General features: G+C 43.0%; 1 protein-coding gene across 1 annotated transcript in view; it reads right to left on the reverse strand.

Moving 5' to 3' along the window:
- Positions 1-12,676: 12,676 nt before the first annotated feature.
- BAIAP2L2 (BAR/IMD domain containing adaptor protein 2 like 2) overlaps positions 12,677-16,925 on the reverse strand; it is a 33,180-nt gene continuing 28,931 nt past the window's right edge. Inside the window, exons 13-14 of the mRNA XM_048500893.1 lie at positions 15,747-15,787; positions 12,677-14,058 (exon numbers count right to left, since the gene is read on the reverse strand). Of these exons, the coding sequence (XP_048356850.1) occupies positions 13,983-14,058; positions 15,747-15,787 (117 nt within the window). The 3' untranslated portion in view covers positions 12,677-13,982. The remainder of the gene's footprint in view (positions 14,059-15,746; positions 15,788-16,925) is intronic.

Genomic DNA, 16,925 nt, shown 5'->3' on the forward strand with positions numbered 1-16,925 from the left:
CTAAAGAATCATAGGTTGCTGATTTAGCAGAAATCACTTCTGTACTTTTAAGAGGCTTTCCTAGCCAATGGAAACGAGCAGAGGCCGGACCAGAATCTCCTTGTAATCCTGGTGCTCCGAAGCAAGAAGTAGCAGGGAGAGAGTCTGCAGATTCGTCAAGCTTCCATCATCTCTGCTCTTGATGCTTTCCTACAAGATTTTGGGGAGGGTGGGGAAGAGGCATTGGTCTTGGCTCATCAGACAGGGCTGCCTCATAGGACATAATAAAGGAAAAGTAGTACAGTCAGGATGCAATAATGGGCCAAGGCCCAGCACTGAGGATGCAGCAAGATGCAATATCAGAGCAGAGGTAAAGACAGATGGGCTGCAGAGCTAGAATTCTGGGTTGTCCAGAAGAAGCAGAGAGGGCTGATGTATGTGCATTCAATCTGTGAGCAGCAGCTGTAGTCAAGGACAAATTAACCATCCAGCAATGTACAGGCAACTGCCCTGTACATTTCCAAGCCATTTTACTGGTGTCCTGGTTGGGGAAGTAGTTCATTTATCCAAGTCATGCCTTAAAGCAGGGGTCTCCAAAGTTTGCCCAAAAGGCCACATCAACCCACCAAGTGATTTAATCCGGCCTGTGGTCACTTGCCCTACTATTTGCTTCTCTGTCTTCCTCTCCTACATCTGCCACAGCACAATTGGCAGCTGAGAGAAGCCCATTTAATGCTGGGCTCAGAGGCAGAGCCTGCAGTTTAAAGCTGGACTCAAGCCAGGCCAAGCCCACAGTTCAACATTCAGCCCTCAGATATCTGTCAAATATACGATACAGCCCTCACACTGCAAAGTTTGCAGACCCCTGCCTTAAAGTAAAGGTAAATCAAGCAATAGCTCCATTTGCTGACAACTGGGGGATGGGGAGAGAGAGACGGGACTATATCTGACATCATAATGCAGTATGATTTTATTTAAATTTACTTTGCCTGGAGGGATCATTAATAAAGTATAAAAGCTCTGGAGTAGGAAGTGCTTTAATAGTACAGAGGAGAGGTTGTGAGAACCCAAAATAGAATTCATTTAATGGTGTTTGTAACAATAAAGAAGAAATTTGTCATCAGTAGAAGGAGTCTATATCTTCCTCTTCTGAATATTCATGATTGACATGTATTTATGACATCCATGATTTCTAGAGCTTCACCAAATTTTCACAGTGTTTGAGTTTGAAGTCTTACAAAGAGAGGCTGGATCCAGTCCAAAAGGTAATAGGTTCATTAAACATGGATATGAAATACTTCCAGCTGTTGTTAGTTCAAAGTGACTTGAGATAAGTATATATTTTATAGATATTAACTACTTCAGTAATACATCTCAAACCTCCTGTTATATATGCTTATCTCATTTCATCTTGCACTACATTTTACCTTTTGATTAGCTAACAACATTGGGAAGAATCTCACACTGTCCTCTGCATCTGAGGAAGAGAGCTCTGGTTCACAAAAGCTTATGCTGGAATAAATGTTCCTGGTCTTTAAGATGCAACTGGACACCTGTTTTAGTTTGTGGGGAGAGTCTATGCTAGGTCTATCAGTGGCTACTAAAGACTGCGGGGAACTTCCGCATTCAGAGGCAGTCAGCTTCTAAAACTGAGTGCCAGGAGGCAACATCATGGGAAGGGCTCAGCCTTTATGCCCTGCAGTGGGACCTCCAGAGGAACTGGTTGGCCTGTGTTGGAGACAGGTTGCAGGACCACTGGTCTGATCCAGTATGTTCTTACAACATCGAGTGATAATTTTCAAAACTGAGTTATTATCAAGATAAATGAACAAATTAAACTCCATTTTGTGTATGTGACTTTTTGTTTACTCTGTGCTGTGTATGAAAAAAAACCCCTTCACATTAGATAATTAAAGAAAACTGTCTACCTGCTGCTTTCTCAGCACAGTTCTGGGAGCATCAGTTGTCTGATTTGTTGAAAAATTAAACTCTTATGTGGGTTTGTGGGGAATTTAAATGTGGTGAATGTTGTATTTTCATGCTTGTTTGAGTTAGGCTACATAACTGGCAATAACATCAGTAACTAGTACTATTTGATATTATTCAGTCAATACCATGCAGGATTGGATGTAGCAAGGCTCCGGTTGAGGATGCAGAAGGACTTGTGAGTGTAATTTAAATTTACCCTGTATCCTCTCCCTCACTATTCACTCTTTCCCTCCACCTGGCATTCTCCATCCTTTCCTTTCTTCCATTCCCACCCATCAGCCAATTGACCTTTGATCTCCCTCCCATCTTCTGCTACATATATTGAATTACTAGCAGGGCACTCGTGCTTTGCTACGCATACTTCATCACAGGCTCTCTATGAATTTCGGGGTGACATTCAACATACTTCTTTACAGCCTGTTTGTGAACTTTAAGGTGACATGCAGCATATTTTCTCACAACGTGTCTGTGGACTGATGGGTTTGTTTTCACATATTTTGGAGCAGCTTCCTGTAGTTGTCTTTTTCTAATGCAATGTGTTATTGCTCTCTTTCACCTGGTGGGCTCCAAAAGACGTCATGTGGAAGCAGCTGTTATATTTTTGGGATGCAGAAAGGAAGTGTTCTGCCATTGGATGCTGATGAGTGAGAAGGCTGTGAAGAGGTTCAGGGTAGGGTTGAAGGGAAGGGAGCTGGACTGTACCACCACTGCAGCACATTCCTGGGGACTCATCCCGCCACTTCAGAGCATGACACCAAGCACAGGGTGATCGGAGGCCGAGAACAGTAAACTTGTCTGCACATTAATCAATCTGATGTCCATATGCAAAACCCGACAAATGTTTAGTAGTTCAAGGTGATAGTGTGGTTTGTAATCTGTTTTGATTGTATTTGGCTGTAGTGGTGTTGTCAAAGTGAGGGTGGGTGGAGGAGTACTTTTTCACAGCCTCGGGGTGACATTCGGGGTAACTTCGGGGTGACATTCGGCATGCTTTTTTGCAGCCTGTTTGTTGAAGCTGGTGGTGTTTAACTGTCACCCTTAGAATGTTCGTGCAACATGTCTGTGGACTGAGGGGCTGGTTTGCCCTTAGAATGTTCGCACAGATGGCCAGAGATGAGCAGTTAAAACAGTAAATGTGTAATAACTCGAGTAAAACTGAATATTTTGAAAAATTATTTCTTAGTGAGCACCTAAACCACATAATGAACCGGTGTGCCAAATTTCAACATTGTAGGTTCGGTGGTTTTTGAGTTCTGTGCATGAGCCAGTCAGTGAGTGGTATTTCGCGTTTATATATATATAATTTATTTATTTATATTAGTTATACCCTGGCTGTCTCCCTAATGGAGGCCCAAACCATCTTCCTTATTGTTCTCCTGTTCTCCATTTTCCTCTTACAATAGCACTATGAAATAGATTAGGCTAGGAGTGTGCGACTGACCCAAGATCACACAGTGAGCTTCCATAGCAGAGTGGGGAATTGAACTTGGATCTGTTAGATCCTAGTCAAAAACTGCATAGGCTTTCTTGTAGCAGCTGCTATTAAATAGTAGTAAGCAACTATGCCTGCCAGTACTGGCTGTTGCATTTGGCTTTAATAAGTCCTCCCTGAAAGATCAGAACAGACCTGGAAAGGGCTATGCCCCAATCTATTAGGGACAGAAACCAAGGGGTGAAATGTGGTTGCCTAGCAACCATCACAATGGCCACTCAGAGGGCATTTGTTTCTTAAAGGTACAGGTGCAACTTATATCACTTTGGGGGTTTCATATTCTCCCTCCTCCCATCTACATAATATAACATTTCAGATTGTTCTGCAGATCTGGGGCTTTTTTCAGGTTTGCTGAGAGATGTGTTTATGGCTCCAAGTCTCTGCATTTAAGTATCCACAGCCATATTGAGAATTAGTTATATCGATGATGATGATGTGGATGTGGATGTGCCTGTGCTAATGCATGAAGTAATCCCATCAATGATATGTCGTAAATAAAGGTATATCAGTCAAGGGAGTGAAATGAAATATACATGCAGTACCTAATCACATTATTTTATGTTGATGCTAAGTTATTTCTCTGTCAGGTTGAACAAACAATGTTCACAACTTGCATTCACACTCCTCTCTCCCTACAAATTTTAGGAATTTATTTATTTAGAAAATGGCTAGGTTTGGTTCAGGCCTGATGTTTATGCTAACAATTTCTTCAGTTAAACACACTGTAAATCCACTATTTTTGACACCAATTTAAATTATCTTCAAATCTCCAAAAAGCATTTGTCTATAGTAGTGATAAATCTCCATGGGGGGTGGGGGGGTGCAAGGGGGAGAAGAATGCACATATTGATCACATTGTGCTTTCTTGACTGGTGTAGAGAAAACCTCAGTTCTTAGAAATATGGTATTTTTGTATACTACATACTGTTTGCTAATCTGCCATGGAACACATTTCCCAAAGGCTTCCACATAAATAGGTTAATTTCTCAATTTCGCCTCCTGACAGGATTTCTAAAGGCAAAAAACATGAATTCTTTCTTTCAATATATCTTGTTCTTGGAGATTTTTCTTATGAATGCCTCAGTGTTGCTCCTATACCACCATTTCTCTTGTAAAGACAGAGTAAAGAAGAGGATTTTGGAATAGCATCCTATATCTGTGAGGAAAAGCTGATCCTTGTTCTGTGGGGAAAACTGAGTAGCATATTCATTGTAAAGTGGATGAGCCAATACAGGAATACAGCATGTCTTCCTGCACAACACCTACACAAATTCAGAGGTGGGATCCAGCAGGTTCTCACCAGTTCCCAAGAGTGGGTTACTAATTATTTGTGTGTGCTGAGAGGGGGTTACTCATTGGGTCTGCTTTTCCGTTACAAATTTCTTTAGGTCCAAAAATCATAAAGTCCTGTTGTTTCCTATGTGGCTGGTTAGAGAAGGTAGAAAACGGGATAATTCTCCCTGTTGGGCTGTTTTAAAAACATGTTTTAGTAATATGGTAAAGTTCCTTGTTTAAGGAAAGTATCCTTCTTTTGATTTCTAGAAACAAAAATGTTTGAAAGTATTAAGTATTTGACAGGCAGTCAATTAGAGGAGAAGTAGTTGTTTCTGTTGGCAGTAGACGATAGGACTTGCTATAATGAGTTTAAATTATGGACAGAAAGATACCAGCTGGAAATTAGGAACTTTTTTTTACAGTAAGAGTTTTTTACAGTAACAGAGAAATTATTAATGCCCCGCCCCCGTTGTGCCTGGCCACACCCCCGTCGTGCCCCACCCAGCCCCACTGGCGCTACGCCACTGTTTGAATCCCACCACCATGGGAACCTGTTACTAAAATGTTTGGATCCCACCACTGCACAAATTCCCATTGCTTATTCCCTTTGCTTGAGTGAATATAGCCTGTGCAGTGGAGATTTGTACAGATTTCAGTCACTGAATCTACTCGTTCCACTAGGGAACGAGAATGGTAAACAATGTGTGAGGAGGTACAATGAAGTCACACTTTATGTGTATAAAATAAGGTAGCCATCAGGACTCCTGCACTTTTAGTACCTTGACCAGGCAAATTTCCCAGCACAGAAAGACTGTTATGTTGAAACCTTTACATGTAGAACTACACTTCATCTTGTAACTGTTAAAGGCACAGCAGCCCCACCAGAAAAAAAAAAACGGGGAGAGGATTCTGCTGGCACAGTATTTCTGGCAGGAAAAGTACCGTGTTTCCCCAAAACTAAGACCTACCCTGAAAATAAGCCCTAGCATGATTTTTTCAGGATTTTTGGAGGGTGCTTGAAATATAAGCCCTACTCCAAAAATAAGCCCTGGTTACAGATTCCCCGGCACAGCTGATTTGGTCACGTGGGGGGCACAAAATTGTGGAAAAAAATAAGACATCCCCTGAAAATGAGCCCTAGTGCATCTTTTGGAGCAAAAATTAATATAAGACCCTGTCTTATTTTCAGGGAAACACGGTAATGAGGTGAGGTTAGGCCACTGCAGAAAAAACTAAAACTGGTGCGCAAGGCACCAGTGAAGCCAGGTATGTTGTAATACCTACCCTGGCAAGTCCTAGAAGTGAAAGGCCTTGGTTTTTAATCCTCGCTAAGCCTCTTAGTCTTTTTCTCCCTGGCCCCCCTCTTTCTTCATCTATAAATTCCTCTCAAGGGGGGAATGGCACAGGTAGGAAAGGGAGCATGTAGAGGCTCTCGAAGCTTGCAGACAGGGTTTAATTTCTATTAATAAGGCTAATTGGCTAAAGGAGCCACGACAGGCCTCTCTCCTCCCCTACCACTCATGAGGGCTTCAGCAACAATGAGCTGTTTGTGCAGAAGCCATGTGAAGCTTTGAGAACCAGCCTCACACAGAGGCAGGGAGGGGTTGCCTCTCTTCCCCTTGCAGCAGTAACCCCCACCCCCAGGGCCAGGAATATTTTCATTAAACCGGGTTTAAAAGGTGACTGACAGGCACCACACCTGGCGCCACAGAAGGAGAAACCAAACTCCATGCAGGTGGATGGGGAAGGCAGCTTTGGATAGCAAAAAGGAGGTTGTGATGTAGGTCCATATAATATCAATTTACTGAGGGGAGATGAATCTTCCATCCATGCAGATCAGGCCAATTTCCTATTCTATGTCATACTGTATACACAAGATCACATCCTTGTGATTTGCTTTTAATTAAGAACTAAATATTTGTCCCACTAATCACTCATATAAGATTCTCCTGTGTGAGAATTTTGGAGAGATTCAATCCAGGCAGCAACCATCCTGTAATCTCCTAATTTGATAGTAATTAAGGGGTAACTGTTGCTCATTAAATAGCCTTGAACGTGCACCCTTATTCTGTGTCTGATGGAGGAAGATGGCAGCACTAACTTGCCAATTATTCATTTTAATTTATGCACAAAGTGCTTTAGAAGAATTGTAATGAGTTTAAGTGCATTTTATTCTGAGCTGGATTGTGTTCCAAACCTTGTTCACTGAGATAGATGATCATTCCTATTTTACAAGAACATAAGAACATAAGAACAAGCCAGCTGGATCAGACCAGAGTCCATCTAGTCCAGCTCTCTGCTACTCGCAGTGGCCCACCAGGTGCCTTTGGGAGCTCACCTGCAGGATGTGAAAGCAAGGGCCTTCTGCTGCTGCTGCTCCCGAGCACCTGGACTGTTAAGGCATTTGCAATCTCAGATCAAAGAGGATCAAGATTGGTAGCCATAGATCGACTTCTCCATACAAATGAGGGAAAAGGCCAGAAATAGTTTTTCTTTTTCAATATCATCCAGTGAATCTAAAATGAATCAAGTTCAAGGTACTGGTGTGATAAATGAGAAATGTGTTTTCTACTAGGAATGAGGAGATGAGTCATAAGGCAGGACAAGATGAGACCGCTGGATGACTAGGCTGAAGGGCAAGGCCTGTATCAGAATGTACGTATTGAGCATGCTTAATAGGCTAATAATATTAACTCCTCCTCCTGCTCTGTCAACAATCTGTATTATAATCACCATATAGGAAGAATATGGGAGGGGGCCACATATTAAGGAGGAACATGTAAATAGGCGGACTGGAAAGCTGTGACTCTAAGTACCCTTAGCCATTGGGGGAACAGAGAGGGTGTGGCGAATTCAGGAGAAGGGATAAATGTTCTGTCCCATGTGGGGACAGCTCCGCTTTCTTTGCAACTAAAGCTACTTAAAACTCTTCTGTTGGCGTGATATTTGGTGAAGAAACGTTGGGCACCACACTGGTGCTTACCTTTAAAACTCTAAATGGCCTTGGACCCTCATATCGATGGGCTAGCCCTCAAATCTATGGGATATCTTCAGATTCATCCTCCAGAGAGCTTTGCACTCTACAGTGGACAACCTCTGGGCGATCCCTGGTTCAAAGTCCATCCAGGTGCTTTCAAGTAGGGCCAGAGCTTTTTTGGCTGTAGCTCGTACCTGGTGGAGCTCTGACTAAAAAGATCTGAACTTTGAAAGACAGTGATGTTCTGCCAAGTGTATGGTTGAGGATAGCAATGGTTTTGCAGAGATGGCAACTGAAGCTGCTGGCCTCAACTCTGGATCTCCTTCCTGTCCCTCTCTTCCCAGTCTCCCTGCTCGTCTGTTCTTGGCTGCCAGCCAGGTTTTATCTGTTCTGCTCCTGGAACCTGACTGGAAATTAAAATTTTATGCCATCTATTATCAGGACAAGGAGGAACTTGTTAGATAAAGCACAATTGTTTTAGATTTATTTTTAGGCTTGTTTTGGGATTCTCTTGGGACCATAAATCTTATTTGTGTCTGTATTTTACTAATGAATTCCAGTTTTATTGTATCATTTTATGACATATTATTTTATGATTGAAACCACTCTGAGCCCTGCCTTGGTGGGGTGGGTGAGATATACATGTGACCAAAATAAATAAATAATATTCTTTCAAGGCACCATTTTAGGTACAGAATTTCTTACCAGCTGCACAGACCTACACATTTCAGACATACAGTAATACTATTAAGAAATCTTTAAATAAATGTGTTTCTTGCAACACCCTGCCCCCCCCCAGACAAAGTCAGTGCAGCAATGTTAAATTCAGCCTATTTGCTAAATGTAATGTGTGTTGAAATAATTTGGTTACTCCAACACTAATAGACCTGCCATCTTTAGGTAGTATTCTACCAAACCACGAAGGAATTGCATTTTGTCACAAGCAATTTGTCTAGATGATGCTGGGAAGCAGAAGTTCCCCTCCCCCCTCCCTTTCCCACAGCAATGTGGTGCTTCTGTGCACATCCTCTGTTTTCCATCTTTCCAACAATATTTCCCAAGACCGCTTTGCTGTGATGTTGTGGGAAAGATTGCAACAAAGCAGGGAGAGCACCCGTGTGGATGAATTCTCCTAGTCCCATTCACATTAGCACCATTTTCCTAGCCCCAGTTCCCCATGGTGACCGCTTCTCCCTACCAGAGGAACTTATCTTAAAAAAAAAAAATCAACCCTCTACATATTGTTATAGTATAATACCAATCTATCAGGTTCTCTGAATTCCCAGCTTTCTTGTTGTTTTTAAAGTAATTCCTTGATTGTTCTTGGGTTAGTCAACTCTCTCTTGCTCTTTTTAACCTACCTGCCATTCTGAGCATCCTGAAAAAAGGAGGGATAAAAATGTGTCAGGATAGAATCCCCCCAAAAGCAAAACAAAGAATTACACTGAGGTTAGATCTCCGGTGTGCAACTCAGAAGGCAAACTTAAAATATGAAAATATAGACTCATGTTTCTACACATCCTGTTCTCAGGTCATTAATGCAAAAGTGAACACAAAAATGGTCTGCCAGTTGTGCATTCCCTTCCTTCCTAAGGACGAATCCTTCCTTACCAAGTGCTCAACTGCAAAGCATGTTAAAAACCCTAAGCCTGGCCTTGTTGGGAAAAGGTGGATTAAAAATCAAACAACCAAGCAACCAAGTGAGCAAGCAAGCAAAGCACCTGTGCCATTCAGTAGTTTTGTGGAAGAGCAAATGGTTGCAGGCAAAACTTTTCTCATCCTGGCAGTTGACGCTGCCAAAATTCTCTCTTCTGGATGGCTGTTCAAGATACAGGAGCCTTGACCATCATAGTATCTGGTCATCCTAGGATTTCCCTCTTCATCAAGCACAATGGGGGCTCTAAGAGATGTCTGTTTAAATAATTTTTGGACCATTCCTTCCACCCAAAGCGCTCACATTGACGTCCAGACAATTTTTCAAAAATGTAATTGATAATCATGCCTCTCTGCTTTCCTGCCTGCTTGATTACGGTGCACAAAGGCATGTTCCACTTTAACCTCCTCCTCCCCTAGTCTTTCACGGAGCCTCTCATGTAATACAGAGCTGGATGCTTCAGTTCTAATCAGCATACGCATAGGTGATGAGAATACATCATCCTGGCTCTACCTTAGCAGAGGACAGCCGGAGGAATGGGAAAGGACTGCTATGTTCTGGCGCCTCCTAGTGGCCATGAGATGTTACAACCAAAAGGCAATGGGCAGGAGGGTTCACAAGAGTGCTCTAAAGATAAAGGGCCTTTCCCCACTTCCCTTAAGCCCCGCGCTACTCGAGGAGAGTAGCACGGGGTCCCTCAGCACTCCCCACTGAGAGGGGCGGCGACAGCGCAGCCGCCTCAAAGCTGCTGCTGTCGCGCCCCTCAGCGCGCAGCATCCCAGGTGCTCTTCTCAACGGTGCCTTTTGATGGCCCAGCGCAGAGCGCTGGGTCGTGGGGACGGCCGGGCGCGTGCCTGGGATGCTGCGCACTGAGAGCAGCGCGCGGCATAGAGGGGAAGGACGAAAGTGGGGAAAGGCCCAATGACGACCTGGGAAGGAAAAACCATGAGAAGGTAGGATCTCTTTCTGCGAGAGCAGGCAGTTGTTTCAGCAAGCAGCCTTCAGGGGAAGTCTCTGCATTAGGAAAACAGAGTAAGCATTAACAACAATCTCACTCTGTTCTCACCCTGCTGAAACTTTTTCCTTATCTGTTTCCCACTTATCTGCAGTCCCGGAACACAAAGAAGTATATGCAGGCTGATCAGATCCAGGCCAACTTAGCTTCAGTAAGATAACTGTGTCATTTTTCTTGTGACCATGTGTGTGTAAATGTGCCCTCACGTTGCAGCTGACTTATGGCAATCCAGCAGGGTTTTGAGGGCAGGAGACATTCAGACATTGCCTTCCTTGGCATCGCAACTCAGGTGTTCCTTGGTAGTCTTCCATGCAAGTATTAACCAGTGCTAACATTAAATGGGATGGGGATTCACAGTCACAAGCCTTTATTGGCATAAAATAAACATACAAAATCAGCATACAAAATTTGCCCATTATTGCTCACAATTATAGACACTGGTACTAAAATACTAAATACTAAAATATATACATGGTCCTTCTGTAACTATAGGACATTCCTTCAGCTAAGTTAACTCACTTAAACGTCATCGGATACTGACAGAAGCTAGCAAAGTTACTGCTGGCTATATGTGGTCATAATACATAGACATTGGTTGGTATTCATCTAATAGGCCTCCAGATACCAGAACTACACCCCATCAGCCCCACCAGCATGGCTCGAACATCTGGAGAGTCGCAGGTTCCCTACCCTCTGATCTAGACCAGGGGTAGGAACCTGCGGCTCTCAGATGTTCGAACTACAATTCCCATCAGACCATACAAGCATGGCCGATTGGCCATGCTGATAAACTGATAGAATATGGATGTTTATCGGAAAACACATACTGATGTTACGCTTCTTATTATTGTTAGCAGAAATTTTGCTACATTCTCAATAACACTGTGGGATTCATGTTGTTCAAAAGCATAGGTATCTTAAGAGCATCAGTTAGATTGTTATACAGAAATGGGATAAGTGCAGATTGTGACATTCTTGATTTTTTGCAAACCTTACACAATGAAAGAGGGTATGATCGAAAGGTGTCTCCACCTGACCCATATTGCATGGACTTCATAGCCTCCCTCTGTTTATCAATTTGTTGATATCTGCCATAGAGCAGCATAGAAGGCATTAGATTGAATCTGGCCAGTGTTAAAGCTCTTCTTAATTTTAGGGTTGGTGATCCACTGTAAATAATTGGCCATGTGTCCTTGTTCAATTGGAATAAGCAGGGTCAGGGGAACACGTTTCCTGCGCAGCCCGTTATCATATCCCGATACTCTTGTTCTAATAGCTTAGTTTTCAAGCAGCTATATGCTTCTGGTAAGGGAAAAGAGGAATGCTAACGACTCTAATGAAAAGCCAAGAGTGTTGATTTTTCCCTCAACTAGTTTCAGCCACCTAGAATTTGCATAGTCGGAAAGCATGAGGTGTAACAAACTGGAGTGATCCTGCAAATAGTGGATAATCGTAGCCAGTATCTGACAAGTTCTCAGCCAGGCCATGAAGTGGCACCCATGATATTTTGCCCGAGTTCTAAACATAGGGCTGCATATGAAGCACAATTTGGTAAGCCCATAATTTTGTGGAAGAAACGGGACTGGGCTGTGTTTATATTTTTGTTTATAGCTCCGATCCAAATAGGTGCTCCATAGAGGAGCTGAGAGCCGCATTTAGCATTGAACACCTTCAATGCGGATGGTATATACTGGTGGCCCACAGTGAAAAAGAAATGCTGAATTGCTAGGGCACTGTTGTTAGCTGCAGCGAGTGCTAATTTCCTATGTACTGCCCAATTAAGGTTGCTAGTAAGATGGGATGGGGATTAAAAAAAACACTACCCCAGTGGGAAAATCCAAAGATTCCTGGAGTTGCTCTCTAACGCAAGTGCTGTTTTTAAGTACAGAAAGTAAATTTAAGTAGCACATGGCTATACTTTGGAGACATTTCTCACTACTTTACAAGTGTCAATGTACCAAGAGAAGTTTCTAGAGCCATTTTTCTCTGCCTTCTGCCAAAAAAAGTACAACCAGAGAAGTAAATTGACCCAGGGGTACACTGTAGGGTATTTGTTTCTTCAGATTGTTGGCAACCCTGTGAACTCAAGAACTGGAAAATGAACTTTGAGAGACATTATGGTGTAGCAGTTAATACGCAAGGCATGGGAGACCTCAGTTCAAAATCCCTACTCAGCCATGAATCTCAGTGAGTGATTTGGAGCCACTCATTCTACATTTCTTAAAGTTGTTGACAACATAAAATGGAAGAGGCAAACTTAAAAAAATGAAAAGACAGACTCAGGAACCAATAGCATTTTGTTCGATTTTTTATTTTTTCTAAAAAATAATCACACATACTTTTCTTAGCATTATGTACAGAATCAAACGGAAAAATCAAGGCAGTGCAGGTGGACCTCCCCAGCAATTCTAGAGCCACTCCCAGTTCTGCTGATTGAGGTAGGTGGCACAGTGGATGATTGTGACAGAGAGTGGCCAGGTATCTTTAACCAGAAGGCTCTCTAGATCTAGCATGGAGCAGGGGGCACTTCTGCTGGAATGGAATCTGGTGACATAAATGGTAGCTAAGATCAACCTGCAGGTAGGCTCGTTGGACTACCCTTTATTTTGCAAATGGGGTGACCCGTCAGTGTTTTTAAAATGAATTCTTTGAATGGCTACTTTCATCCACTGCCAGGACAGGCTTGGATTCTCTGGTGTTGGTTATAGGATTTTTTTTCTGGCCTCATAGCAGAACAACTGACAGTGCTGTTTTCACACCCTCTGGATTGCTGGCCTACGCTGGTCTCTCTTGTACCAAATCAACAATCTGTATCCCTATGAGGTATCTGCTGGATGTGAGTAGAATCTAACCTCTCACAAAAGAATTCCAAAGACCTTCCCATAAGATCTGAGAAACTTTTGAGGCCCATTCCACATACTGTATAAAAACAAGCATGGGGTTAGCCACCATGTGTGCACTCAAGATGGAGGAAGCCATCTGATAATAAGCCTATTTAAAAATTAAACTAGAGTAGATCATGGTAGACCGGTGAACCTGTAATTGTGATGGGAGAGAGGAGGATGTATTAAATTCCTTTCCCCACATGTTAGGCAGCAGTGGAGTGCATAGCCTCCAAGTACATTTTCAAGATCAGAGAACTAACATCTTTAAAAAATTGCTGTTTGTTGATTGGGCAGCACACTGGCCAAACAACTAAAAAATCCCTAAATCCAAACCAACATTTGTTATAAAATGATAAACAACTAATGGAATGTGACGGGGGGGGGGGGGTTAGAGGAGTTGGGTAGCTCAGCACTGAAATTATGTCACAAATTATACCTTGTACATGTCTGTCACGAACTACTCTACTTGTATAAAGCTACGATTGAACTGTATGCACTGGGTTGTATGATGGCTCAGAAAGCTAAGTAATATGACTTGGGGACTTGTTAACTGCTACAACACAGCATGTATGAAAAATAAAATGGAAAAAGGGCCAACCTACTTTGCTACTTTGTGAAAAAACAACTCCAAGGGAATGCCAACCTAAACTCTGAAACAGAAAAGATTGTTCTGTACAGCTTTCCATGCCATTCAGCCCCTCAAATCTAGCCAGCTTTCACCGGATGACAGGTGCAGATCGGTCATTGGTCACAGTTGGGCGCAGCTTTACAGTGGCAAAAGGGTTAGTACCCCTAAAAAGAGACAAAGGAGAAAACTAAATCTCTGGAAATACTGCAGAACAAGCCACATCACAACAGAAAAGGTATCAGGCACTAACTCATTCTCAACATCATCATCATGGATGCAACTAACACAATAAGTCATGTATCAGTTAGGCCCATTTCGCACGGGCCAATAAAGATAGGTGTAGGATGGTATTAAAAAACCTGTTTTGGGGGGGAACTTCACACGGACCCGCCCCTAAAATGAGTCTGCCCCATATTATTTCCCCGCAACTGGGTTTTTTGAGAATTGTGCTATTAGCGAGTCTTTTCAAAAATCCTGGTTTGCAGCCACTCGCGAGCGAATGGATGGGCAGGAGGTGCTTTAGTCACCTCTGTTTTCCTTTTTTATTTTTGCGGCTTACATCAGCGTAGCTATGCAGGTGCAGATGGTCATATCGTGAGACACCAGCATGGATGTGGGGGTTCACTTGTGCATGCCTGTGTAGCTACACATCGGTGGGAAGTAAATAAAAAAGAGACACATCTTTGTGTGAAGGCGTGACAGCTACCCGGATTGTTTCCTTGGGCTCCAAGCGCTGTCTGCACAGGTGCATGTGAACACGAAAACAGGAAAATGGGTTACTTTATCCCAACTACAACCCGTTATACATGTGCTGTGCGGAAGGGGCCTTAGTGTTGCCAATGCCTGGTCTTCTGGATGGCTCCTGTGGCAATTACAGACCTATAGCAGGGATATGCCCCAACCTAATCTAGCCACACTGTGACAGAAGAAGCAGCACCCTCCAAACATCTCTGTGCTTAATAGCACATTGCTTTTAAAGGCCAGAGAATAGCCTTAGGACACAAGACGCTGATGCACTGCTGAAGGTAAGCAAGAAGGCTTTATCCTGTTCACTGTTCCTCTAGGAGACTGACTGGGAGCCTCACAAAAGATGTTCTGTCAGCTGCTTTTTTAAAAAAAACCACAGGAAACATATAACAAACAAATTGTGGAAAAGAGACTGAGCTTGAATCAATTTGACTCTTGCCTTAGCCATGAATTCACTATGTATTTTCAGTTAAGTCACTTTCTTTTAAGCCTCACACTGTAATTTGGGGATACTCAGCCCATTTTCCAAGGTTGTTGTGAGGATAACAACATGCAAATACATGTGAAGTAATTTTTCTAAAAGTTCTGTCTAAATGTTCACTGTCATGTTATACATTGGAACTGACACACTTAGGACACTTTTAGGAATGATTACAAGAATATATTTTCAATTGAAGTACAGCTTTTTTAAAACCTATGAATATGGCTATTGTGAGATGTAATGCTTGAAAATAGCCATTTTTAGTTCAAATGATAGAAAACTGACACAGTCAAATGGTCTGTTAGGTGAACTGACCTGGTATTAAACCTCCTTTCTATGAACCTGCACTGCCTATAAGATTTGCATTGTAAGTCACCAAATATCACCTTTATAATATGGCATCTGAACTCTCCTCCTAGGGATGCATTTTTTTCTATACTAAAATAATGTTGAATATAGTTTTCTAAGAGGCTGAAAACAATAATAACCTTGGAACATGCACAAGACAGGTTGGTGAGGAATGGGAAATTTTTAAAAGTAAATCTTTAACATATGCTTAGAGCAGTCTATGGAAAGGTGACAATCATGTTGACTATCCCAGACTATCTTCGAGCAAAAACTTACCTGGGGAACAGTTCTGGTGGATGCTCCCTTCCTGTTGACTTCTACAATCAAACAAAAGCACAGTGAAGGGCTAAGAAGGAATAGCTTCAGAATTTAACAGAGACAAAACAGGAAAGGCGGAGACAGATCACACACTCACTGACCTCCCAGCAGGATAATGCAGACCCAGCACATATAAAATCCACAGGAACTGTACCATGCTGTGCCCCTCCCTCCATTGGCACTGCAGTCAGGTTAAAGCCAACACAGATAACATGATACTAAAATAAGGCTCATTCCGCACATGCAGAATAATGCACTTCCAAACTGCTTTCAGTGCTCTTTGAAGCTCTGCGAAATAGCAAAATCCACTTGCAAACAGTTATGAAAGTGGTTTGAAAACGCATTATTTTGCGTGTGCGGAAGGGGCCTCTGAGGCTTCATATGAAGTTTGTAGTCGACCCACGTGGTCAGCGTAAGAACGAGACGAGACGCGGAGATAACATCTGGTGGAGATGCGCGGAGACCGGGGAGTCCGTGTTCCTAAGCGAGTCTCCGGAATCACCTGGCACCTTTATTGTTACTCTGCTCGAGTGTAGAAAGGGAGGACTGGGGGAGTTCGGAGAAGCCTTGGGGCGGGGAGGTCGGGAGATCATCATGTGATGTATGATCTCATCTGGCTACGTCTTGAGGAGCATCACAGCGTCTGAGCCTAATCTCACCTGGGGGGGCAAGACCATTGTCCCTGCGCCCGATGACTGAGCCAGACAGTTCATGACCCGTGACTCATGGGGGGATGAAAGTGGGGAGTGCGTCACGACCCGGCAAGGCGCGGAGTCCGTTAGCGTCCCCAGCGTTCTGGCGCTGCTGGGTCAGCAGTGCACTACTACATCTCCTCCCTTTTACATTTAGAAGGGAGGCGAAATGCTAAGAGATTTAGAGGGCGGCTTGTCTCCTCGCCCGCTTAGTCAAATGACCAAGCTGCTTGTCTTAACATTAGAACTTGGTTGCGGGGTAAGGAAATTCGAGGGTTCTTTACACATGTTACAGGCAATAGACGCATTGAGCGAAACAGATCGATAACAAGGCACACAATTAGACCAATGCAGAGCTGTACAATAGCACTCAACCATCCCCTCGGCCAGCTCCAGAGGGCTGACCACCAATGAGGTAAAACATCATACTTCAGATTAGATACAA

The sequence above is a fragment of the Sphaerodactylus townsendi genome, linkage group LG06 (assembly GCF_021028975.2).
Source record: "Sphaerodactylus townsendi isolate TG3544 linkage group LG06, MPM_Stown_v2.3, whole genome shotgun sequence".
Classification (NCBI taxonomy): domain Eukaryota; kingdom Metazoa; phylum Chordata; class Lepidosauria; order Squamata; family Sphaerodactylidae; genus Sphaerodactylus; species Sphaerodactylus townsendi.